Source organism: Pagrus pagrus (genome assembly GCF_965226575.1).
Source record: "Pagrus pagrus genome assembly, chromosome: 3".
In the NCBI taxonomy this organism is placed as follows: Eukaryota; Metazoa; Chordata; class Actinopteri; order Spariformes; family Sparidae; genus Pagrus; species Pagrus pagrus.
In genome coordinates this window covers 20,527,719-20,553,956 of record NC_140187.1, presented here as the reverse complement: position 1 = coordinate 20,553,956, position 26,238 = coordinate 20,527,719, and the positions used below count along the sequence as shown (strand labels likewise).

At 38.2% G+C, this 26,238-nt stretch overlaps 1 protein-coding gene across 15 annotated transcripts; it reads left to right on the top strand.

Moving 5' to 3' along the window:
- The first annotated feature begins 3,816 nt into the window (after positions 1-3,816).
- On the top strand, positions 3,817-26,238 carry znf740a (zinc finger protein 740a). Of its 15 annotated transcripts, none has more exons than XM_084346320.1 (21): positions 3,818-4,181; positions 6,904-7,066; positions 7,244-7,426; positions 8,014-8,130; positions 8,831-8,948; positions 9,191-9,274; positions 11,554-11,637; positions 13,546-13,629; positions 14,010-14,093; positions 14,583-14,666; positions 15,040-15,123; positions 15,814-15,897; positions 17,571-17,654; positions 17,987-18,070; positions 18,447-18,530; positions 18,986-19,069; positions 19,856-19,939; positions 20,387-20,470; positions 21,693-21,776; positions 22,193-22,311; positions 22,837-26,238. In XM_084346320.1, exons 2-21 carry the CDS (start codon positions 7,022-7,024, stop codon positions 23,008-23,010), a joined length of 1,932 nt encoding a protein of 643 aa, XP_084202446.1. In that variant the 5' UTR covers positions 3,818-4,181; positions 6,904-7,021; the 3' UTR covers positions 23,011-26,238. The 15 variants fall into 15 exon arrangements, with proteins under 15 accessions (XP_084202439.1, XP_084202452.1, XP_084202451.1 ...); XM_084346312.1 differs by having other exon boundaries at positions 8,014-8,160; XM_084346319.1 differs by lacking the exon at positions 3,818-4,181 and adding an exon at positions 4,246-4,532 and having other exon boundaries at positions 8,014-8,160.

Below are 26,238 nucleotides of genomic sequence, written 5' to 3'. Positions count from 1 at the left end.
TCACCGCCCGGTGTGTGGAGCCGCCAGAGGTGGGGTGAACGCAAAGGTGTCATGGGAGTGGAAGAGCCGGGTCACGTGACTTCATGCACCAATGACCTTGGGTATTGCATTACCCCTACCTGGTGCATTTGTGTCTGTGTGGGCGCGCTTGCAAACCACCCACCAAACATTCCTGAGAACAACAGGACTTACTGCCTCATGCTTCAAGCTCGAGGAAAACACGTGGAGAGAAACGAAACGAAAGAAAGAAAGAAAGAAAGAGAGAAAGAAAGAAAGAAAGAAAGAAAGCAAGCAAGCAGACATGCTGGACAACTCAGGTTTACAGGTCGTGTGACAGGCTAATTGATGCTCCAGGGACTGACAGTGCAGTGTTGCACCACAGACTGTGAGCACTGCTCTTATTTAGTCAGGTTAAAGGACAAGTTCACCCAAAACATTTTAATTCAGTCATTATCTACTCACCCCCTCTCTTAGAGGAACATGGCCCCATAAGGCTCGTCATAATCCATGTCTTGTTGCCTTTTCAAATAAATTTAGGATCTCTGGTATTAAGGAGCCTTTTTTTTTTTTTTTTTTCAGTTCTACATTTCAAAACATGTTTTAAATGACTTTTAATCGGCATGGGAGTGGGTAGATAATGACTGAATTTAAATTTTTGAGTGAAGTTATCCTTTAAGTTTAAAGATTATTAGAAATTGCCTCATTCAGTGTGATAATAATAACAATACTTGGATTAAAATAGATGACATTAGCCTTTATTGTCCCCCTTAGGAGAAATGTGTCATGATGACAGTCAACCTAGCAGCTAACATGTACAATCAAACTACAGTTAACATACGGTATCACACACAGATCAATAGAAAACAGAAAATAAACATCAAGAATATTGCTTGATACTCTTCAGCAAAAAGTTGCTGATGCCCCACACAAAAATATTGCACATGCCATACATCATCATCACTATATCAAAATATGACATAGCTGCCCTATGCCACAATACTAATTATATTACTACTTTTAATAATAAGAAGAATATTTTACGTAATAACATTAACATTTATAAAGAGAAGTCAGATTCAAAGGTGACAAGTGTCATTTTAGCCGACATCAATGCATAATTTTAGCTTAGTTCCTGCAGACCAATAGAAAAGAATCCAAGAATAGCACCTTTGTGAGATGTGGCATCAGTACTTGTAAATGTGAATAAAAATAGGTTGTTGTTGTTTTTGTGCACAGTGGATGTTTGCATCGTATTTGCCTTCCAAATAAGGCCAGCTGGATGTTGTGGTAAAAAGAGACATCACGGCTTTAATTTGAAGATCTTCCTTGATGCTCCAGTGTTGGCAACTTGCAGTCTGCTCAAAAGTCCTCGAGCTTCACCAGGGCTGTTACAGTGAAGCAGACTGATGGTGTGTGAGTGGTTTAAAATGACCACATATAGACTCGGAGAAGATCAGTTAATGTATTTATTTTAAAGACATCACACACACATGAATATGGGATATAGACTGAAAATGTCCAACTCAGAATGAGACATTATTGTCTCTCATTGGCCAGATATAAATCAGTGTTTGTTTCCTCTTTTCTTGTTCCTCAAAATTGTTAAATCATTTAGTTGTTTTTGAAACGGGAATGAGCCAGCTTTTTTTCTGTTGTTGTTGTTAGTTGCCTAGCAGCAGTGTGCTGACATATAAACCAATAGTCTCCATGTTGAAATGCTGTCATATAAAGTCTGATAAATGACTCGTGTGTCCAGGTCTCATTTGACTTCTTACTGGACAGACCCAGACAGAGTGTTTATTCTGCAGAGAATAGTAGATGGGGTGTGTTTTTAGACAGACACAATTTAATGTCACATATGGGTATGAAGAACAGACCACGGAGGACATTAGAAGCAGTCAGTAATCACACAAAAGAAGATTTCACCAGATGTAATATACTGTATATTACACTGTGCCGGAGGATGTATTGAGACCCTTTGGTAAGTAGGAGGAGTTTTAAAGATGCACTGTAGTTTTGGAGAAGAAATTCAAACTCAGTTGTAATATTTACACTATGAATGAGGTAATAATACAAACTCAGATTTTTTTTTCTTCCATAACTGAATAAACAAGCTGTTCTCAGAGGAAAATAAGGTCCCAGAACACTGTTTGAAGCTAGAAAGGTGGCAGGGTCCACCACATATAAACAAAGTAAAACAGTATGAAACTGTGTTGCCCTTTATTCAGTTATGAAAACGAAGAGAGTTTGTTTATTTAGTTTGTTCAGGTATTTAAAAAAACAGTCAATGAAGATCTTTCTCTTCTGATTAAGATATCTTCCCCAAAACTGTCTAGTGCACCTTTAATATACAGTAGATATCCTAAAACAACACTGTAAACACAACAATACAAGTAAATATGTAAGTAGATGTATGAAAATAAAGTACTCAATGCAGACCAATGTTCCTTGTGACTGGTATATTATTGTATTATTAGGCCATTACTTATACATTAATAAGAGCAGGATGTTACTGTTGAAATTCTTTTACTTGAAAAATGACTTAAACAATCATCAAAATACATGCTAAATTGATTTTCGGTCATTCTCATTGATTAATCAACTAATTGTTTCAGATATAGTCCTACTTGTATTTCAATGGTGTAATTGATAACAAAACATATATTTTATGATATTTTCATATGTTTTGTGGAGAGCCTGACCGATATATTGGTTGGCCAATAATGGCCTATCACAGATATATCGGTATCAGCATATGTTATCTGATATGTACGGAAGCCCTGAAGGGCCATGCATTCATACATTTTATTTCCTCCGCTTTCCCGTGATAACGAGTTAATTTCATTTGTTTTCTTGAGATCTCGAGTTATTATCTCGAAATAACGACTGCCGTTTTCCCGAGATAACGGGATAATTTTCTCTGGATCTCGAGATAATGAAACTTTGTTTTCCTGAGATAACGATATAATTAATTTGAGATCTCGAGATAATGACTGTGATATGATAGGCCTGAGATGATGGAGACGCACAGTTTCGTTATCTCGAGTTCTCGAGAAAATTATCCCGTTATCTCAGAAAAACGGCAGTTGTTATTTTGAGATAATAACTCAAGATCTCGAGAAAACAAATGAAATTAACTCGTTATCATGGGAAAATGGAGGAAATAAAATATATGGATGCATGGCCCTTTAGGGCTTCCATAGATATGTGCCAATATAAAACTAAAATATTGCAGAAAAAGATGCTTGGGGTAATTTATAATGATTAACATCCCAGTGAGATTTACTGTTTGAGTGCACTAATGTCATTTAGAAAATAAAGTTTATTGTGTACCTGTAACTTATCCTGCCTCCAGTATGTATTTGGTAACCACAGGGGAGCTCATTGCAGAAAAGGGTGTGTTTATGTTCATATTCTGTAAGAATATTGGCCAATATATCGACATCAGAAGTATTTTACCCCCTAATGACGGCTTCTGCCGCAGAAAGTATCGGTGGGGCTCTGTCTTTCTGAACAAAATACAAACAAATGTATGTTTAGTTTCATGTGAGCACAAAACACAAAGGAGCAAAGTGCTTTCAAACAAATCCATCCTGACACAATTGATGATGACGCCACCGCCTGTTAAATGGCAGCTGGGGAGGCGCTGTCTTACATCATTAATTGCTCTGTAAATAAAACATTTAATGACTTCAGTAATAACACTCATACTGTAATAATAATAATTATTATGTGTTTGGCCTGAGGGGCAGTTCGGACAGGGCACAGGGGCACTAAAGCCACCGATATCTGTGGACAGCTCGTCCCTGTTTTCAGTCGCTTCAGTGTCCACTCCTTCTTTTCATCTGCGTCTTTTCAGTCGTCGTCTGAATCCGCTACAAACTGAGCGAGGGGCTCATCCACCACAACAACATATGTCGATATAACCGTCTGGAGGCGTGAAAAAAAAAAAAAATGTCCACGACGACATAAAAATGGATTGAGAAAACAGATTTTTGCTCGCACTTTATGAGGCAAAGAGCTCTCTGTTCCCGGGGAGCTGGGTAGAAGAAGATGACCCTTTTCTCTTCGCTTGAGGAGGCTGTGCTGCTGCTGTGTGGGGGAGTGGGTTACATCCTGTGGCGTTTCCTGTGTTTGTAAACTAGACGGTCTTGAAAACGTCGGGCGAGTGGAGCTCAAAGGTAGATGAATATCTTGTGATTTTTCTTCGATGCTCGGTGCCTTTTGACTGTGCATTCAGTGGTCTGCGGTTTCGTGTGTAGATATGCATGCTCGGAAATGGCAGCGGCAGGATTTTCCTAATATTACAGCGTCAATGTTAGCCATTGCTAGCTCGCTAACAAACGTTAGCTTAATCATCGAGAGGGGGAGGCACTCGCAGCGACGGCCATCACGAATGTCTTTATCGCTCAATCTTGTCTTGAGCGAGTTGAGCTTGTGTCTTATAGCGTTATCATGGTGGATACGTTCATTTGGTCCAGTCTGCGAGATAGATACTCGTCTTAAAGCTACCGTATCAAACTGATCACCAGGTGGGCTGAAAAATGTTCGATTACTAACATTTCAGTGGGCGAGGGCGCCAGCGAGCAGCTAGCTGCTGGCTAGCTGACGTTAGCCAGCTTGTTCAACATCAGCAAAACTAACGTTAGGTTGGGTGGTAGTGCGAAGGCCAACTCAGTCAGTGCAGAAAAAGCACATATTTATTTTTTAAAACTACATAATGTTCGAGTTGTGGCATTTCCTCTTTTGGCTACTAACACAAAGGCAGCCTAAAAAACTAACTCTACGACGCAGCGCTGTTGTCTTTTATTTAGCGTTAGCCAATGATTTACGCTAGCTGTCTGTATTCCTAGCAACGTTAGCTAGCCAACAACGCCAATGGCGAAAGCGCCGTAGCGTCAAAGCATATCTCTGCATCCATCTGGCCACCGTTAACCTTTATTATGGCACGCAAGCGTAATGATTTACTTGTGCCACAGTTGGTAATAAACAACAAAAACTAACACTAACCACGCAATGTTTCTTCAGGTAAATTCATGGCCTCCTCGTAATGTAGCTGTTACTTGATAAGTGGCATGTCAGAAGGAAAAACGTACGATTAAGTGGAAAAGATTAGCATGTGTGGAGAGCTTTAGTTTGCTTAAATATATGTAACTGCATGAGTTTTACAGCCCAGTAGGTAAATGTTGGCGTTTGCATTCCCCCTCAAAAGTAAATGTAGAAATACAAACCGCTTTCACAGTATTTTACAAAGGCTTTCGGCATTTGTTAAACAGAAGGTTGATATATGGGGGATTGTAATTGTTTTGAAAAATCAATTTTAATTTGGAGCTGTACCAGGTGAAAGTATTTATTTTAATCCGAAATGTGGGTTTTCTTTAACTCATGAAAACAACAGAAACAGACTCGCAGCCTAAACTAATTAACTCTGCTCCCCCACATTCATTATTTTTTCACACTTCATTTGCTGCTTCTTTCTGTATATTTTTTATTCTTATGACTTTCATGTCATCTAAATATGTTATTATACTACAGAACCTATCACCCTATTTACAGTTAAAATCCAATTCACTGCAAATGAGACATTTGAATTAGTCATTTTACATATTGGTGATGTGATTTTTTTTGCATATGAGCCTTTATTTATTTAATAGCAGCATGCAAAGTACTAAAAGCTGTTAACTCTGAACTATTTTGAGTTTTTGCGTAGGTTTACACTGCTGGGTTACACCTGGATATAAAAGAATCTGTCTTTTACTGTACAACAGTCGTTCTTTGTTCGATATAATTTTGTTCTGTATTTTATGAAGCTTTTCTCTAATGTTATACGTTGATAACTGGTTCTGAATCCAAATAGGTGCCAGATTTATAAGAAGAAATGTGCTTTTTGATTACACTTATTGATTCCTAAATGCAGAGTTTGATTGTACTTCCTTTTGCTTTAGTGGTTATGCATTCAGCAAGGAAGTGTTACTACTTAAAACTATTGGTGATGTCAACAAAACACAGTAGTGATGGAGCAAAATGTAATCACTGTGCAAACAATTTCATACATCCCTGAAGCACAGTGGGAGACAATCGTAATGCTAATACGTGTCATAAGTATTAAGCACCAATAATTTAACTTGTGAGTGGTATAAAAATGAGTTGTTTGTTATAAGCCAAAACTGATTAGAAAATACCTAATCATTTACCGCAGCCTAACATCACTTCAAAAACAGCATTTCATGTTTTCATCTCATGCAAAGCACAAGTCACAGACTTCTGTTGTGCAGACCAAAAAATATGTTGCAGATTTCCACCTGAATGTCTTTTAACATTTGAGAATACCAGACAAGTTAACTTGAATTACCCTCCAGTCCAGTGTAATGAACATCAGCTAGAGAGGCGATCAATACCTAGCAAGAAAATGTTATTCCTGTTGCCTTGAAGAAAGACCTTCAGTGTTTTTTTTTTCTTTACTCTCTCCGTGTGTCACTGCAGTAAAATAGGTTGACTGTTGAAGTTGTAGTACAAACCACAGCTTGGTTATGCGATGATTATCATATGTAGGGCTTATTCAGGAGCAAGTAATTGTGGAAGTTGCATACCAGTGTCAGCCAACAGGGCTCCAAAAGAAAAGAAAAAAACTATAAGCGAAATATGCTGAATACAATTTGCAGCCACAACCAGTTAACTCTGTTTATGGTCAGTTTTTTTAATGGTAAGTATACTGACTAATGTCTTAAAACAAAAATAAAGCTAAATCTATTAACATAGTTTATTTGTACAAATGAAAAATATTTATTATATTGTGTGAAGACGATCTAACTGGACTTAGTGGAATATGTAATGAGAAACAGAGGGGGTGATGCCGTAATTTAATGTTTGTGTCTGTTTCATCCACATCCTCCTCTTCCTCAGTTTTAATGCTAGATGAGTGAGGTGGGTGTGGCTTCCCACCAGCCCGACCATCCTGACTGACGGATCTCTGGATGACCTTGTCCCCACCCCTGTCCCTGCGCTCACATACACCACAACAATGTCACATCTGCCCAGCAGCTCAGTCCGCGACCATATGAAATGGGTTTGTTTTGAAAACGCCAAAGTGGTTACACAAATAACTTTTACTTGAATACTTGTGTCACTCAGGATGTTGTCGTTGATGACTGGCAGGATTGTCTGAGATGCAGATCATTTCAAATTGTTTTGACATTTTTTATTTGGTTGTTAAAGAGTTGCTCTCCATTCTTTTTCTTCACAGGCGGGGCTGCTTGGCTGCGAGGCTGTCCTCTCCAGTATGGCCCTGATGCAGGCCAGCTCCATGGCCGCTCCGCCCAAAAAGATGATGGCTCCACTTGGCCATGCACCACCGCAGCGGGAGGGACCTGACCGTGGTCCCCAGAGCCACATGATCCTCCCATCTGGAATGAGCTGTCCACCCCTGGTTAGGACCCACTTGGGAAATGCAGTGTGGAAATGTGGCTGTTACATGCTATGCTTTTATTATTGTGGAGGGTGTGAACCAATTGGCTTTATGGATTTGTAACTTTCACTGTAGGAGGATTTTCTTTCTAAATGCACTCTTTATGATTTATTCTATTTTAAAACAACCCCCACTTCTTGTTTTAGTGTTGTTTAAACTTCTAGATTGGAGTATGAGCTAATGGTATTTATGCTTTATGGGTAGAAAACCCATTGACATAATTACAGCCAAGTTATATGCAAAGGTGAAAGGATACAGTTTCAGAGGCTACACGTATCCTATTGGCCTTTGACAGTTTTCTTGTTTCAGATGGACAAAACTTTAGGAATTATTCAAACTGTTTGGATTCGTGTGGGTTTTACTAAAATTAAAGTTACAATCCCGCACTATTTAACACTGGCTTCTTCTGTCAGATGCAAAAACATTCACATAATATAGCTTCACATTTATCACTACCTTTGAGTTCTGTTCAGAGATTCTGTTTTTAGTTATAAAGCAAACAGGTTTAAAATTAGGGAATAATTGACTTTTTTTCTCTGGCTCTGTAGCTTATCCGGAAGGAAGGTGAATTCCAAGCTCCCCGCCTGCTGGACGAGAAGGAGATGAGGGCCAACGAGGACATGCAGCAGAAAAAAAAGAACAGGAAATCAGTTACGCCCTGTAAAGTGAGAGAACAAGAGGGAAGGGGTGGGAAGGTCAGTGGCTGTGGTTGCTAAATAGGGAATGGTCTGTGCATGTTTATTTTTTCCTCATTACATAAAATTTGCCGTTAGCAGCTTCCACACCTTTTTGTTTAAGCATTTAACTTTACTCAAGCCTTCATGTGTGCATGTGTGGTTCGTGTGTATGTGTGTGGGGGTGGGGGGAGGAGTTCAGGGAAGATGTGGAGGGGGTGGAGGATCTCTAGAGAGGAAAGAGGGGGAGGGGAGCAGAGCGAAGCTGAGCACAATAACTGCAGTTGTGTGCATAACAGGGGGAGCAGTAACATGAGGGCATTAGGCCATTGGAAGGGACTGTGGGGTATTTCTCAATTCAGATGTTAATTACATGTAGTAAAAACAACAAAACAAACTTTCGTGTCTTGATCGTTTGGGTTTTAGAAAAGATACACATTAAAAGTGGACACGAAAATTAGAATATGTGTGAAATGTCAGAGTGTAATATAAATCACATGCCTTCAATTTGCTGACATTTCACATGAGTTTTAGTTTTTCATCGGGTTCTGAGCAGTTGTGGGTGTGTATGTATGATTGTGCTGTTATGTTTGTGGTAAAATACAGTGTATCTCAGTTTAGGTCATAAGGGGACTGTTGAGCAGGCATTTGAATCAAACATTGAACCATTATTCTTTACTGTCCTCATTAGGGCACAGGAGATGAGAATGGTCCATCATCCAAAGTGCAGAAAAACTTTATTTGTGATCACTGTTACGGAGCATTTAGGAGCGGATACCACCTGAAGAGACATATCCTCATTCATACAGGTATGGGTCATGCTTGGAACAACTTAACAGTTAAGCCAAAACAGCTTTTAATGCCTGATTACATGAATCATTTGTTGAAAGAGGCCCTGAAAGCTTGAGTTGGACTGAATCTAGGAGTGTGCAGCAACTGTAAGGTTTTGCAATGGCCTGCTTAAAAGCCTTGTTTGGTAATAGCTTTTGCCTCACAGCTAATTGGTGGTATCTGTGGGGACTTTAACTAAAACTGGTGCTCTTCGGTTTAGGGGAGAAGCCGTATGCTTGTGCCGTATGTGACATGAGGTTTATTCAGCGTTACCACCTGGAGAGACACAGCCTCATTCACACGGGTATGCGTCCTTCAACCGTACCCATATTACATAAATCGGACTACATCTGTAGTCTGTCACTTGAATCAATGGACAGATGCTCAGGGTTCATTTTGTCTGTGGACAGTAATTTCCAACAAAGCCACCCCCCCCAAAATCTGTTCAGCCTAAAACATAAAACACAGTATTTGTCTTATAAATATTGGTCCCCCAACACCAGGAAAAATTTACAGAAGGCGATATCATACAGTGTGGTCCAATGGTCCCGAGTCCACTATTAAAAACTGTTGTAACATGAATGCAAAAAATTTATTTATTTATTTTTTTTAATGTTCATTATTTTTCTTCATCACAGCTTTACATATTGACCAGCATCAGTTATAGACTTGTTGAAGCATTTGAGAATCCCTGTCTGCAGAGTGTTAGGTGGGGTGAGCTCTGGTGTCATAAACTTGTATTGCAAATTGAAACTTTGATTCATCTGTAAAAACAACTTTCTTCCTGTGTTCGACTGTGATGCTTAAATATGTTTCTTGCCCGCTTTCTGTCCATCCTTTTGACTTGTTGGGAGATCTTTTGTTCATTTGAATTTGTGTTCATGGAAATGCTGTTGGGTCCTTCTAAGATGTCAGCTCGATACACTGGTCTTTACATGTGGGCTTATCCATTGTTGCTTCTGTTTGTGCACCAAACAAACCATGGCACGTTGATTTGCACTTCCATTACCAGTTTAAAAGCACCAAATTGACTTCAAATGGGGTTTGTCATCATCCAGGGATGAATGGTAGCCTCCTCTTCTCAATCAATTTTGTTGTCCTGTCCAAAATTGTAACAACAGCCTGAAAACCCATGATGATAAGTAGCTGGCTCCCAAAGTGCCACAGTGAGTGAAGATGCTATTAAATGCCATTAACGCAAGACTAGCATGTCATCAGTTAAAAGACGCACCTTCAAACAGGTAGCCCTGTGGTAATGGAGATGCAAATCCCTGCTGTGCTTGGCTGCTGTTCTCAGTCAAACCAAGTCAAGCCAAGAGCTAATGGTGTGGTCACCTTAAAGACTGACCACACCCAGACTAATAAACCTGTGTGTTTTGCTGTCTAGCAGTTGCTGCATGCTCTGTAAACATTGTACAGTACAACGCTTCAGTGTACTATTGGGCAGTGATATGTCACAGCTGGTTCTGGTCAAAAGTGCAACAGACCACATCTGACCACCCACACTGCTCCACCATCTGACAAGCACTTCTTTTGAAGCATGCTAGCCACTTTATTCTAACAGTCTGCCATGTCTGGATGATTTGACCTCAGAAAGTCACTCAGAATGGACCTGTACAACTCTTGCTTTGAAAGCACATTTGTCTTGGGGAACTTTTTTACTACAGAGAACCACTCGGCTCCACATTGTTGGGACCTCAATGTTAACAGACCAGTTGAGAGCATGTTAAAGTTAGAAACTCAGCATTAAAGCACCAGCAATAATGACACATGAGCGACCATATTCATTAAAAGACCACAATAATTGACACCATTTATTGCAAAGAATACCTGTGCTGCTTATTGGACTGGTCAGGTTATGTGACTTTTCAAGTCAACAATGTAGGTTTGTATTGGTACTGAATAAGATATTCATGAATCAACTGATAAAAACAAACAATATCAGTTATATGCTTCGTTAAATGATGACAACAAACGGATTTGTAAAAAACAAGACTTTTTGATAGTGGACTCGAACTTGTGGACCCCAGTGTATGTATGTGAAAGCCTCCAAGCACAGGCCGCAAAAAAACATGCAAGATTTACTTTTAATCATTTGGTATGTAATTATTACTTCATCAGTGAAAACAACTGCATGGACATCAAAGGACTATGTTCTTAACTGTTTACATTAAATGAACATTTAGGACTTGATAACATTTGCATAGTGTCAGTATTTGCGTTGCACCCTTTTACACAATTCTTTGTTTTTCATTGTTTAAGAAGTATGCTGTGGGTAAGTCAACTTCCAATCTAATCACTTTTCAGTTATTGACTACTGCCCCAGTATTCACCAAAGGAAATGCATTAATACTAAACTAATGTTGACCAAATCTACCAACTCAGTTGGCATGGTTAATGTATATAAATTATATAATTTTATTCCAATATCTCAGTGGCTTGAGTAAGCAGTTGTTCTTTGTAAAAACACTGCATCTGTTCTTTGTGTTCTCCACATGATGAATTTTGTGACTTTTTTTTTTTCTCCACGTTTTCACCTGATAGGCTGAATAGCTAATAATCTTATGCTCTGTGTGTGTGTAGGGGTGAAGCCGTACGCTTGTTCCATGTGTGACATGAGGTTTTTCCAGCGTTACCACCTGGAGAGACACAGACTCACTCATACGGGTATGCGTCCATTAACCGTACCCAGTTCAAGTTAAGAAACTTTATTTAATCTGGTAGTCTCACTGAGACCAAGAGTTCAAGAGAGGGTTGAAAACAAAAGACATACACAGTATGAAAAACCAAATAAATGACAATCAAGCAAACGTGCACGCCCAAAAAAACCCTGTATCTAAAAAAAAATTGAAAAAATCAGTCACCCTTTAAAATGTTGGACTTATTGCTGATCTTATTAAGTGTGAAACAGAATCCTTAAATTTTCTTGTAGTATTTAATTTTGCAAATCATAAAATTTACAAATCCCATAATTAGGGGTCCTAACTGTAAGATCTGTTCAAAATGTACAGAAACCTACCAGTGATTAGGTGTTTTTAAAAAAAAAAAAAATTTCATTTTATTTATAAAATAACAACTGAAGGCTGAAATACCAGAGAAATAGTAATACCTGTATTATGCAATTTAATGTAAATGCCCTGCAATTAATCCTACTGCAAATAAACACATAAATCTTTTGCTGAATTGGGTGGACAAAATACAGAAACAGTCCAGGAGTTGAAACAATAGCCTCTTTAGGGTTGAATCAACACCTCTCTTACATGGCCCGATATTTAACATGTCCAATAATGGGCTTTTTATTGTAATGTGCTTTATAACTACATGAAAGTAAACACGTGCTATGAACTAAACTAGCTCCTGTGGACCCCTCAAAGTGTATTATCCCTCTTGTACCATTGCTGCTCAACAGAATTTACTCTTAATTTATTATTCTTTAAGATATTGTTACTGGTGCTTTATCATCTTAGCAGAGCTAAAGTGAGAAAGCTGTCTGTTAGCTATCACACATTATAGGGCACATTAGTTCTACATGTTTCGCGTATCCTGTCGTGTTTTAACTGAAATACCATATTTATTATAAATGGACTTATTTTAGAATGAAGCGACATGGTGCCATAGCTGCAATATAGGAGATGGGCCTGATTGGTCACAGTGTATTAAGAACAACATGTAATTTCACAGACACAAATCGTGCATGGCTTCAATAGAGTGTTAAAACCTAAATTAATTATTTAGTAATTTTTAGTTTTTGTTCATATTTGACAGTGGGTAACATTGTATGTTAATCCACTGTCTGATCCAGCCATACTGAAGTAGCTGATACACTTGGGCCATGGTATATTATGGGAATAGTCCTTTGATGTCCACACCTATTATACATGCATATTAATGGCTGCACAGCTCATGTTTCTTAGCTGTAATTGTCTGGCTTTTTAAATCAATATTAATGTTTTATATTTGCAAAGTTGCTCATGCAGGTACTTATGCTGTGAGTTTATGGCGGAGATCAGATTGGAAGCTTTTCAAAGTTGAGACTCATCACGTTGGAGTGCTAGTAACAAGCACATTTGTAACACTTGAAAGTAAAACACATCATGCTACCATAAATTGAACCGATGTGCGCTATACAGACTAAACCAATTTTGACTTGCCTTAAGTTGCAGCATACGCTCACCAAAATCCTAAAACATGTCGTCGACACTCGTAATAGTGGACAGTGGAGACGTGTGCTAACGTTTTAGCTGGCCAGTGTGATCACCGTCTTAGACGTTTCTTTGCTACCGTGCTGCCGACATATACAGTATCTCTTGTTTAAAACCTGCTTGGCTCACAGTATATCCTGTTGCTGCTTTTGTTTCACGATGTCCTATAGATACAGTTTATTTGAAAATGAATGCTCCCCATAACTGAAGACACCTTTCTAATTAGAAGTAAAACAATTCACCCCTTCGCATGAAGCTTGACTGGAATGTATAATGTCTGCTAGGTCCGAGTGATTTAATGCCTGTGATTGATGCTTTCCTTTGATGCTGAAGGAACCGTCGTAGCTAATATGTTGATACTTTGTGTATGTAGGGGTGAAGCCGTACGCTTGCTCCATGTGTGACATGAGGTTCTTCCAACGTTACCATCTGGCAAGACACAGCCTCACTCATACTGGTATGCGTCTGCTTACCCTAGCTCATTAGGTAGTGGTGAATTAGTGCCTTAACTTTTCAACTCACAGCAGTGTAAACAGAGGTGTCACTTGTCTAAAATGACCACCAGCTTCAAATATTCTTATATTCAGAAACATAAAGATGTATCCAGACATGTATTAGGTTAGTAAAGTACAAAACATTTTTAGCTCTGGATGTAAATACATACACACATAATGGGGCACCTGAATGTAAACAACTTCAGCTTTTCCCCTGCTGAATGCTCTACATTTTTCTGCAATTATTTCTTTGTTACTTCTAATTTTGCAGAGTTGATGGTTATGTGTTGACACTTATCTTTCTGTTTCTAGCTTTATATTTACATACTTTTTATGTGCGTAGGGGTGAAGCCATACGCTTGCTCCATGTGTGACATGAGATTTTTCCAACGCTACCACTTGGCAAGACACAGCCTCACTCACACGGGTATGGGTTCACCCTTCTTTGCTACTTTAGAGCCCAAATACCCAGTTTGCTGAAGTTTCCAATGTTTATAGATTGAGTTTTTGTCAGGTTTTTAAAAAAATATTCATAATAGGCATCAAGCAGTTTCAACTGTTAGGGTATGTTGGAGAAAGGTCTCTCAGTTTTTGCTGTAAACCTGTAAGCCACTATTTTGGACAGCATTTCCCAGGTTACCTCTATTGGCACTTCAATGCAGTGCCTGTAAATTACACCTTGACTTCTTAGACCTTTGCAAAGCATGTTGGCATTAAAAAGTTTCACAAAAACTTGTTATTTTTAGGTCCTCCTTTCAGGCATATTGACAGATTAGAAAATGTTAACGAAATGCATTTAGTATAACATCATATTGGTGCCATTGCTTTTAGCATGTCTGGATACATAATATAAGTGAGTGTGTCCTGTTCAGTTCATTGTGTTGTTTTTACAAAATATTTTGCTCTGTGTGTGCAGGGGTGAAGCCATATGCTTGCTCCATGTGTGACATGAGATTTTTCCAGAGATACCACCTGGCAAGACACACTCTCACCCATACGGGTATACATTTTATTTATCCCTCTCACTTGACAGTATCAGGGGTTGTAGATATTTGCCCTTGTGTGCCTACCTGTGAGAGTACATTGATACAAAGCAAACTAATTTGTCATACTCAGTTCATGCTCTTGATTTTGAAAGGTTTGGGTTTAAGATGGAGTAGATCTTTTTCATTTAATACTGTACTCATTGTATTTAATAACTGCTGTTAGGGTTGACAGTACTCATTTAATGTGTTTATGTTTCGCACTAGTTGGCCATGATTATACTAGAGACTTTGTAATGACATAACACTGACTACTGTATGTAAAATGACATATTCTGTGTACATAGTTCATGAGAACATTTTCTAAAGTTTGGTACTGTGTGCGTTTAGGGGTGAAGCCATACGCTTGCTCCATGTGTGACATGAGGTTCTTCCAGCGTTACCATTTGGCAAGACACAGCCTCACTCATACTGGTATGCTTGAATTAATTGTTCCCCTTTCACTATGAAACCTTTTATATAAACAAACTACACATGATTTATATACAATACCATAACTATGCCATTGTTGGTAAATTAATTTCCCCTTCAAAACATGTTTAATAGAATTTTTAGGCTTTGTTGGAAAACTGTCCACTGAAAAAGTGACTCTCTCTGTTAGTTTTTGTGAACATTTCAATGGTACTGTTGCATGTGTATTGTTGAGTACTGTATTACATATCAATTGAAAGGTACATTACACTAAAAAGTGTTTAAATGCAGGCTTCACTAGTCTAGAATGTCAAGAAAAAGAGGATATTTTTCTCTAAACCTAAGTAAAGTGGTGCATCTTAAACCAGGGATATCTTGAAAAAGCATTGAAATTAAATTGAAATGGGTCCCTGCCATCAACAGTTTGTTTGCAGGATAACTGAATATTACTCAAGTTGGTCCAAACTGCAGCGTGTAAGCCCTGTTGCCTCCTAATTGATGATGCACCTTTACTCTTGACATCTGCAGGATCTTAGACTCTTTTTTGTGTAATGTCTCTAAAATAAATTTGGTTGTATTAAAGCATGCAATAATAAACAATGTGAAAGCATTTCATTATATCTTTTAAAATCTTAGTGTTCATGAACTTCATCTGTGTGTTGAATACGTCTAACATTATTGTGCTCTGTTTAGGGGTGAAGCCGTATGCTTGCACCATGTGTGACATGAGGTTTATACAACGTTATCAACTGGAGAGACACAGTCTAACTCATACGGGTACGTCCTCTTTTGTTTTTTTACCCTTGACCTCTCTTCCCTTGACTTCGGTCATGCATGCGCTACACATTAATGTTAACATGGCTGCTTCAAACTCGAGTTTGTATTGCTTTCTGTCACTATATTGACAAGTGCTAATGTTTCATGTAGCATCTGCAAGGAGCTTCATAAGCACTTGCATAACAATACTTCCACCCATACTTTGTATATGAGATGACATGATGACCATGAGGCATAAATGCCAACACCACTCTTTTCAGTTTTATTCAGCTGTTTTGCTTAAAACAATCAATTTCTGGATGTTAAATGTGTTTTTAATGTTTAGATGATTTATATTACAGACCAAGTTTCATTTTCTGACTTTTTTTGTTTTTTATCAGCTCAGTTGTAACTAGAAAGATTCATTGAGCAGTCAGCCAAATAGCTGACTGCTCAATGAATCTATCCTGTAAAAAACAAAAGTGCAAAAATATGTTTTGTAGCACAAACATGAATCCTATTTTTTGCCTAAATATTTAAAAAAAAATAAAACGGCAACCAGGGGCGAAAGAAGGTGTTTACTGTGAAGCAGCTGCAGGCGTGTTTGTGCCTGTCTACAGATTGGCTTTAGCTTCCGTTATAAAGACTCCAGCATTTTTCACGTAAAGACACACGAGTCTGTGTCCTGTTGTTGTTATTATTATTATTATTATTAATATTATGTAATAATTGTGGAAATGATTAACAAATTCATAATGAAGGAGTATGTCCGGAGAATATGGCCTGGTGGAGAACAGAGACCTGTAGGTAAAAAAAACAAAACAAAACTATGTAGGGTCTCAGTTGATGTGAATGTGATTTAATTCTTTGTATTTAGGTTAAAATTCACACAGAAGGAAACAAATCAGTCCATGCAAATTTGTAGCTGACTGCTCACACAGCTTAGTCATTGTGTCATTTCAAATTGAAGTAAAGGTGAGAAAATAACAATCCTCTGTTATGAATAGTTTACTTGCATTGTCTATCATATCTAATACGAGTTTTCTGTAAAGTTATTGTTTATATTGTCAGTCTGCTTTTATATTACAGATATAAGATAAGTTTGATTCAGTATAATGGTTTTCAGAGCAATATTAATAAAAATCAGTTTTAAGTTAAATCACATGAGTTGCTCTGTAAACGAATGTCCAATCTTAATGTGTTCTGCATAGTTGTTTGCCAACTGCCTAAAATTGTCTGTTCTCTGCAATCAGCGTCGCAAAAATTGAAGTATTTAGGTTCACAATCTATTCCAAAAATCTGTATGCAATATGTTGAAATTATGTGAACACAACCCCCTATTGGCATAGTGTGAAAAACTTTCTATTGTGCTAGTTGGAATGTGTCCACTAGGGACTCGGGTTTCGCCCCGTTTAATTGTCCGGTCATTCAATATGGTTTTTAGGTTTGAAGATAAGTTAATTTTGCTTTCTACTCTTTAACCCTCAAATTTTCCTTTAGCAGTTACAGTTTATCTTTAAACGGATGTGATTTCCAATTGGAGTGGCTGATTTTTGAAGCATGCTGGAATTTCCAGTGGAAACAAAGCGCTGATGAGTGCAAACAAACTTTACTAAGCAATTAGTAAAGTTTAATGTCGATCATTTTTGGCAGTTGAGTGTTTTTATGCTAAAGTTGGTACTTTGTGTGCATAGGGGTGAAGCCGTACGCTTGCACCATGTGTGACAAGAGGTTTTTTCAGCGCTACCACCTGGCGAGACACAGCCTCACTCATATGGGTATGCGTCAGCCAATCATAACCCAGTAACAAGATTAGGATGCTGCAACATCTGTATGCTTGATCTAGTCTGAAATATCTGTATTTATACACAGTATTTAAGTGTAATAGCAAATAGATGACACCATCATCTCATGTGTTGTGTTGTGTAACTGGATTTTAGATTGAAACAAGCATCTTATGATATCATATTGTGCCCTTGTAAGTAATTTTAGGGTATGTCATTGGTTATTAACCACCGTTATCAATTTAGTCCAGATTGGAGTGCAGATATAGTAATTTTCTCTTGATGGCAGAGAGACAGAAATAATTCTCTTGATCCTCTGCGTTTAGGTGTGAAACCTTATGCTTGCACCATGTGTGACATGAAGTTTTTTCAGCGTTACCACCTGGCGAGACACAGCCTCACTCATACTGGTATGGGTCCGTGCACCGTGCCCATGACATTCAGTATTAGAGATCAGTGTGCACATTTATATGCCTGTTACATTTAAGGGAAATATCAGAATGAAGTAGGAAGTTTCAACAAGGTTTCATAGTCTGTTGATGTTAGCCTTAATCAGTTGAGCAGGATAACTGTAAATCATTATTTTGTTCTCCTTAATGTTTGTTGCTAACTACAACACTATGAAATAGATAAAGACATAATGGAGAGAACACTTGAAAAAGAGAGTTGTGTTTTTGCATGAATTGGCAATTGTGTGGTTAATAACCAATAGCGTAGAATTTGAGTCCTAAATTATTAAAATGGAAAGTGAGGCAAAGTAATATAATATTGCTACTTTGCATTTAGGTGTGAAACCTTATGCTTGCACCATGTGTGACAAGAGGTTTTTTCAGCGCTACCACCTGGCGAGACACAGCCTCACTCATATGGGTATGCGTCCGCCCACCTTACCCATGTCACTGAGATCAGACTGTAATTACATTAAGTTAGATACAGAGCCAGCCATCAGTGCTCTCTTAAACTGATCAGTAAAGTGATTTCTTGATCAAGCCTACCCTACATCTTGTGTGTAAATGCAACATTAAAGCAAGTCTTACTGTTTAAAGATATACAGGACTGCAACATCATCAGCTCATGTGATGTGTTAAGTTGTGGATTTGAGAATTGGTTGACACAGTTTGATGTATTCTTTATTGGGATTGGAGAAAAAACAATCGTTAAAAACATGAATTTCTTGAAATGGAAATTACAAAACAATTTTTTTCAAAAAAGCGGTTAACAACCCATCAATTCTGAATAGATATTAAAAGTACATTGCTTATTGATGGATTGTGAACACAAAATATACAAAGTCTGAAAATAATACCATAATGCTCTGCGTTTAGGTGTGAAACCTTTTGCTTGTACCATGTGTGACATGAGGTTTGTTCAGCGTTACCACCTGGCGAGACACAGCCTCACTCATACGGGTATGCGTCAGTGCACCTGCCCTTCTCACATTTTGTAGGCCATTATTACATAATCTTTATCGTGCTAATATATGCAGCACAAACAGTTCCAACACAGATGTCTTATTTTTCAGTTAGCCAATTTAGTAGCTGTGTGTAAACCTTTCAAGTACATGCGTCAAGTTACCTTTTACTCCAAGTAGGTTAATGCATTTTACTAAGAATGATGATGATTGATGCCCTCTAGGACATTAAGCACATTTTTAAATGAAAATTACGATAGAAATGTGGTAGTAACCAATAGTACTGACACATTTGGCCTTCATCTTGTGCTATAAAACGCTACTGCATTTTTGATCAACATAGTTCTTAGAAAGTGCTTTTCAGAAAATCTTACTTCATCAGCCCTTCTTTAATAGGCATGATAAGTAGTGGTGAGATGCTCAGTTACTTAAATTGTTTATCTTTACATTGAAAAAACAATGACAGAGCAAAATACTTGGTTAGACATGATTTTAATCCTAGTTTAGTCAATTGGCTATTAATATAAGAGAAAACAAAAGCAAGGGTTATGCTTGCATTGTTACTTAGAAGAATAATAATCATTTGATTGGTGACAGCTAAAACGATGAGCTGTTTAGTTGTCTTTGCTGGTACCAACAAATGTTACATGAAGGACACATCTGACATATCTTTTTGCTGTGCATGAATTGGCAAATGTGTGGTTAATAATCACTAGCTCAGGCATGCATTTGTAAAGAATGGACATGGAGGTAAAGTAATATAATATTGCTACTTTGCGTTTAGGTGTGAAACCTTATGCTTGCACCATGTGTGACAAGAGGTTTTTTCAGCGCTACCACCTGGCGAGACACAGCCTCACTCATATGGGTATGCGTCCGCCCACCTTACCCTTGACACTGAGATCAGCCTGTACTTAAACATTACTTTGGATACAGGAACTGCTAATTGAGACAGTTATTGTTATTCTGTAAAAGGAACTAGTTGTACATTTGTATTGAACAAGGCATTAAGTATGGAAATGCAACATTAAAGTCTTTACATGTAAATGGATACAGGACTGTGACATCATCAGCTCATGTGATGTGTTAAGTTGTGGATCTGAAATTCAATCAACACAGTTTAACGTATTCTTTATTGGATTTGGAGAAAAAAAAACTCCACATGCATCCTTTTAGGAAGATTTAACATAGCGAGTGAAAAGTGGTTAACAACCCATCAATTGTGAATAGATGTTAAAAGTACATAACTGATTGATGGATTGTGACACAGAAATTCCAAAGTCCTGAAAATAATGTATTAATGCTCTGCGTTTAGGTGTGAAACCTTTTGCTTGTACCATGTGTGACATGAGGTTTGTTCAGCGTTACCACCTGGCGAGACACAGCCTCACTCATACGGGTATGGGTCCGTGCACCTGCCCTTCTCACATTATATATATTACCATTAGCTCATTGTCCTTTGAGTTATAGGTTAGTTGCTGTTTTGTAAATTGCTAGAATTTACTCTTCAGCTCACATTTCTGTCACCTATACTTCAAACTAGGTGAAGTTTTTAAGCAAAAAATAAATGTTGCCCTCCAGAATTGTTGGCAGATAGTATTAATCTCTTGAGTGCAGAGATTTGTTAGAAACTGGATACCAGACCCAGATTGCACCTATTTAGTCCAGTGAGAATTACATGCCTGGTGCATAAGCAAAAAATGTTTTATGGCTCGTGGGTTTACTTACCGCTCAAGGAAAGTTTTACAAATATAAAACCTCCATGGATCAGAAATTCTTAATAGAAAGAGGTAGGGGAATTTGTGCTGCAATATCGTGAGTGGCCACTGAGCAAAATCGAAAGCAAGGCTGAGTGGCTGCGCTGTATCCACTTCTAAATAATACATTCATGCTCGTGTGTTGCACACTCCCTGTTAGGCTAATACCTGGCCAGCGAGCAAGCCCGAGACACTATTATCCCATTTACACCTGGTATAAAAATGCAATTTAGATACGTTATCTGGATAGGAAAAAAGACATTTTAAGTTAGTCAAGATTGTTTGTGGAAATCCTGAAGGCTATTATTCAATGATTTGATTAACCATCTTTAACTTTCTTAAGCACTTTGAGAGAAAAAAACATGTAACATTAAACACAGATGATGCTTATGTTTAATATGCAGTAATAACAGGGTCAATTCTAACACAAAGAATAAAAAAATAAAATGAAAAGTGATTTTGTCAATATCTTTGTGACGTAAATATAGGCATACAAGATGGAAGGTGAGAGGATGGTGATGTTGTGACAAGTGAGGATGTTACTGATATTTATTCAGTCAAACGATGTTAAATGTTAATCTCACGCAGGACATACGACAGATTTTGGTGCTTTTGCTCTGAAACCAGACATGTTTAGCTCCACATTTTGTTAGAATTTGACTGAACTTTATTCACAGTTAAACTTGTGGTCTTAGTTGCATGTCTGAACATTTCAACATATTGTCTTAAAAAGGATAAACACATTACACACTAAGAAATGATGAGCTATTATCTCTGCAAGTGTTTTAGTCCTAGTGTCAGCTTGAAAGTTGTATTTCATGTTCTTGTGGGTGGTAGGGCTAATATATTGCTCTGTGTGTGTAGGGGTGAAGCCGTATGCTTGTTCCATGTGTGACATGAGGTTTATTCAGCGTAACCACCTGGAGAGACACAGCCTCACTCATACGGGTATGCGTTCCTTTACCGTACCCTCATTACTGAGAAAGGCTCTGGCGCTTGCAACAGAACGGGGTCACAACAAACTCGAGTTTGGATTGTCAAGTCATTTGATGGGATGTTGAACCAGCCTCAAAATACTTGCCCCAGTTTTTTTGGGGCCACTATGTTGCGTAGATCTGGGCCACGAAAACAAGAAATTCCACTCTGATCTACACATAATGAGTTGATGACGAGGCCTTTTTAGATGATTAATTGTCAGATGCTGAAACTACACTGTTGAAATTTACTGACAGGGCAGTTTGTTTTCCAACTTTTTGTTAGTGTTGGAAATATAGTTTGCAAATAAAGATTAGTAAGTGCACGCAGTTTGTTGGTACGAGACGCTAAAATTGATGCATTGACTGTGTATTTGTGTGCTTTTTTAGGAGAGAAGCCATTTGCTTGTGACATGTGTGATATGAGGTTTATCCAGCGCTACCACCTTGAGAGACACAAGCGTGTCCATAGTGGGGAGAAGCCTTACCAGTGTGAACGGTGCCAGCAGGTATGTACGAAGCAAAGGCACCCTAATATAATACTCAAACGGTAGGACTGGGCAACAAAATCCAATATGACATTATTTTTGACCAAATACCTCTGCCAATACTGTGACAATGTTACAAGGATGATTATTGGTACTTCGGTGAGATTTTTAGTAAATAATCACTAGTAATGTGTGGCTAGAGGCACAAACTGAAATGAGTAGATCAGGCTGGTAAGTTACAAATTACAACACTTAACTGTATTGCAGCCTTCAAAACCAGGAAAAGACAACACTTTACCATACCACGATATAGCGATGTCCAAAATCTAAGACTATATAAAGTCTCATGTCAGGATATAATGTCGATATATTGCCCAGGCAATTTTAAATGAACTCTGTGACTCATTGTGAAATATGAAGATACATTTCTTGATGTTTTAAAATAAACTTGTTTGTTGTTGTTTCTTTGTCTTTACAACCAATAAAATATAATTGCCTCCATATTTGCTTGTATTTTTAACCATGTCCAATTTGTGTGTTCTGAAGAACTTTTCACGGACAGATCGGCTGTTGCGGCATCGGCGGTTGTGCCAGGGTCGCAGCGTAGCCAAAGTAGAGAACCAGCCGTGCTGCGAACCACGCCCATACCCCCAAGAACCCCCGCCCGCACCCCCAACCTGGAGTCCCCTTCATCCCCCTCCAGGTCGACTGGCGGTCTGACATTCCACCTCCCCTATATCCACAACACCGCCAGAGACGGGACAAGCCACAGGGTTTCTTCTTCTTCTCAGCTCTGTGCTGAGTGACGCCACACTCTAGCACAGGCTGACATTGCAGCTCCAGTCTTGGGGATTACTAATGACAGAGGGACATTTGTGTTTTTGTTTTGTTGACTTTATACTGTGTTTCCTTTCCTCCCCCCGTTTTTTTAAAGACGAGACTTTTCTGTGATGAACAGTGGTCCTGTTTTGTACTTAATCTATTTGATTTTTGCAAAAAAAAAAAAGAGAAGTTTTTATTGTTGTTCAAATATATCTGCATTTTGGTGGTACTCGGGTAGGGCAGTGGGTATTGTTTATCCTGATGTGTTAGCAACAAAATGGGATGAAGTGGTGAGGAAACATATTTGAGCCTCTTTCTAATTTTTTCTTATGTGGCCCATTTTGCTTTAATTGTATTATCACTTTGGTCAGAATTAGTAAAACTGAACTTTCCTTCCAGGTAAAGCAGGAAGACCACTCTGTTGTAATATAGACCAGATCTTGCTCGGTTTTGCAGCTAACTTAGTGTTAAACATTTCACAACAAGCAGTATCTGGTCTAAATATGACTCAAACAATAGGTTTTTGCTGACTTTAACAACTTGGGAGGCGCAGTTTCGATCATTATTTTGTGTAAATAATTTTAAATGTTTATTATGATTTCACTATGGGACTTGAGTGGTGTTTTTTAATGCACAAAATGGGCCAGAAAGAAACTGAAAATTAGAAATTGGTTCAAATATGGTTTCAGTGAAATCCTGAGGAAAAATCAGTCATTTTTAGTGTGTTTATTAAAATAATATCAGACGGTGTTGATAAGTGGATGATGACAGGGCAACCTGCAGTTGACTGGCACTGTGTCACACATGAAGAGTCACAGGAGTATCACCTGGTCATCTCATGGTCTGTGACATGCTGGTGACTCAGGAAATGGCAGCCATAGCAATTCGTCCTGGCACACTTACTGAGGGTCACGCTATAGTGCATTCAGCTGTATATATACTGTTTATATATACAGAGATCTCCAGTGCTAGGCAGAAGAGTGTCTCTCCTCGCTCTGTCCGTACATCCTTGGCCACTAGAAGTCCCATTATGTTGTTTGTACAGATTCTCACATTGTGAGATCAGCGGGGGTATACAAAATCTTGTGGCCTTAGTGTGTTTCTTTTCTTTTTCTTTCTTTTTTTTAAATTGCCTTTTGCTCAACCGTTTATTATCGTGGATCAGATGTATTTACTAAGACGAGACAGCCTTTCATCATCATGGTATGTTTTCTTTTTCTATCCTAAAGCTGTCATATTTACAGGATTGTGATGGCTTCAGTGGCGCTAAAACAGACTAATGTGTTTTCCTGTCGAGAGAAGTTGTCTTCTGATGATGATGAATATGTTGGATCATTGTTACTGATTACAGTGTAACGCAGTCTGTAATCCTTAAGGAGCCCCCTTGGGAGTTTGACGGTCCTTGTGAGAAGTCAGTAGTGCTAACTTGTTTCCCACTGCAGTGCTTTGGCCGGTCGCGGGCCATAGCAGAATCAACACTTGCTTGACTCTACTACACACTAACAATTGCCTTTTTATCCAAATATTATGTGGTTGGTGTGTAATAATGGATGTCTGTCATGTCATTGGGTTTAGCCTTAAGTAAGTGCGGTTACACAAATAATCATTGTAGTACTAAATGATATTGTAACGAACGATTTGTTTTACCTATGATGAACTTTGATCGTACTGTGTGGAAGTCTTTGACGGTCAGACAGCAGGTCCACTCTGCTGCCTGTTGGGGACATTTCTCAAACTTGCTCCTTACTGTTGCTGGAGAGCTAGCATGGTCTTAAATCTTCTGTTTAACCCAGAAACGTCAGTGCTGGTTGGGAGGATTAGTCTGCAAGGATGAACATACATGTACATATCAACTCTCCTTTGAAGTTACAGCAAGTAACAGATGGATGAAACCATCAAGGGTGATTTCAGAAGACTTGCGTCTCATTTGGATCACACTGGAGTGGAGTACGGTCATTTTCTCTTTATTATTTTTTATTTAAAGTTCCAGATAAGCTTCAGACTGAATGTGGAGAGGGAATCTCGGCGTGCTTTATCTCAACAGTTTGTGTTTAATACATATAAGAAGCTGATTACTGAGTTATGTGATATTTTACCAAAAGTATTATTTGGAAGATTTCTTTTTAAATGGTCCATGGATATCAAGGCAAGTTGTGTTACGGTCAAGTGTGTACAGAGGTGGGATTCGGTTTTAAATGACTCTGATGAGATAAAGTAGAACCCAGTGGCAGCAAAGGGGCCAAGTTTGAGAAATGCATTTGATTTGCGATTGAAACACTATTCCAAATCTGTGGAAGGGATACTGCTGGCACGAGCACATAGTGAAGTGGCTAAAGGGCAATACAGTATATAGTTGACGTCACTTGTTAATACCTTTTTGTCATTTATTGTTTTTAGTATTCTCAATCTCATTGTTAAAATGCAATAGAATCCTTGAGTCTCAGATCATTTTGTTTATAAGATTGAGGTTTAATTTGTTTTCAGACGGATCCAAGGGTTTATTTGTCTGAGACTTTCTCATCACGTTTCGATGATTGTTTCAAGGACCTTTTTTTATTCTGATGAAATTGTAAACACTGGAGTGAAAGGAAAAAAAGACAAAAAAGAGACAGATTTTTTTTTTTCCTTCAGACTGTACTAGATTTTAGGTTTTAGACAAAGCCTATTTCTCCTCAACTTGACACAGAAGGTGGACAGAACAATTTGGATCAGTACAGTTGAGAGCCCAGTATGTTCGGTAATTTTGACATTAGAGGCAGTAGTACCACAAGAAAATGTTTTCTTTCTTATACGACGTCCCTGGTATTTGTAGTAAATTATATTGATAATGGTATTAGATGAACAACAGCAACAGTAGCTATCACAGATTAGTTGTTTTCTTTATTAGTCTTGCATGCAGAGTTATGGTCCTCAGTTAAGATAGGATCTTGATATTGATTATTTTGTGTAGGAAAATGAGTGCATAAGAATAACTTCCTAAAAAAATGTTACAATGATTATTGTAAAATGGGCTAACTAATATGTACCCTTGTGATCCAATTAGTTTCAAGTATATGAAAATCAGAGGAGAGGCTTCTTACTATTATGCTGAAATAAAAGAATTTGTAAAGGATTTCTGTATGCTCA

What these genes read in the sequence shown, in the direction of transcription:
- znf740a (XM_084346312.1), top strand. Translation starts at nt 7,022, where the DNA reads ATGTCACATCTGCCCAGCAGCTCAGTCCGCGACCATATGAAATGG. An exon ending in ACACAGCCTCACTCATACTG is followed by an intron (nt 18,071 to 18,446) that starts GTATGGGTCCGT and finishes CTTTGCATTTAG; the next exon opens with GTGTGAAACCTTATGCTTGC. An exon ending in ACACAGCCTCACTCATACGG is followed by an intron (nt 20,471 to 21,692) that starts GTATGGGTCCGT and finishes CTGTGTGTGTAG; the next exon opens with GGGTGAAGCCGTATGCTTGT.